Source organism: Papilio polytes, unplaced genomic scaffold (assembly GCF_000836215.1).
Source record: "Papilio polytes unplaced genomic scaffold, Ppol_1.0 DF824002.1, whole genome shotgun sequence".
NCBI lineage: Eukaryota > Metazoa > Arthropoda > Insecta > Lepidoptera > Papilionidae > Papilio > Papilio polytes.
The window spans coordinates 304,390-304,596 of record NW_013525202.1 but is presented as its reverse complement, the minus strand read 5'-3'; the positions used below and the strand labels follow the sequence as shown (position 1 = coordinate 304,596).

At 43.5% G+C, this 207-nt stretch overlaps 1 protein-coding gene across 1 annotated transcript in view; it reads left to right on the top strand.

Annotated features, from left to right (window-relative positions):
• LOC106101222 (transcription elongation regulator 1-like) overlaps positions 1-207 on the top strand; it is a 4,511-nt gene that overhangs the window by 3,259 nt on the left and 1,045 nt on the right. The window contains exon 5 of the mRNA XM_013280381.1: positions 43-61. Coding sequence (XP_013135835.1) covers positions 43-61 — 19 coding nt within the window. The remainder of the gene's footprint in view (positions 1-42; positions 62-207) is intronic.

The following is a 207-nucleotide window of genomic DNA, read 5'->3' as shown; positions in this document are numbered from 1 at the left end:
CCTTTCGTGAGAATAAAAAGTTTCATCCGTCCCACATTTTAGTCCCACTATCACCAATAAGGTAACAAGGAAGAGTTATGAAATAAAAGTTCTAACCGTCCCCTCGTCGCAAAAGGTGGGACGGATGAAACTTACTCTCATCTGTCTATACGTGGGGACAGAGAGGGGTGACGGTTGGGAATAATTCTAATAGCAGATGGTAGCCAT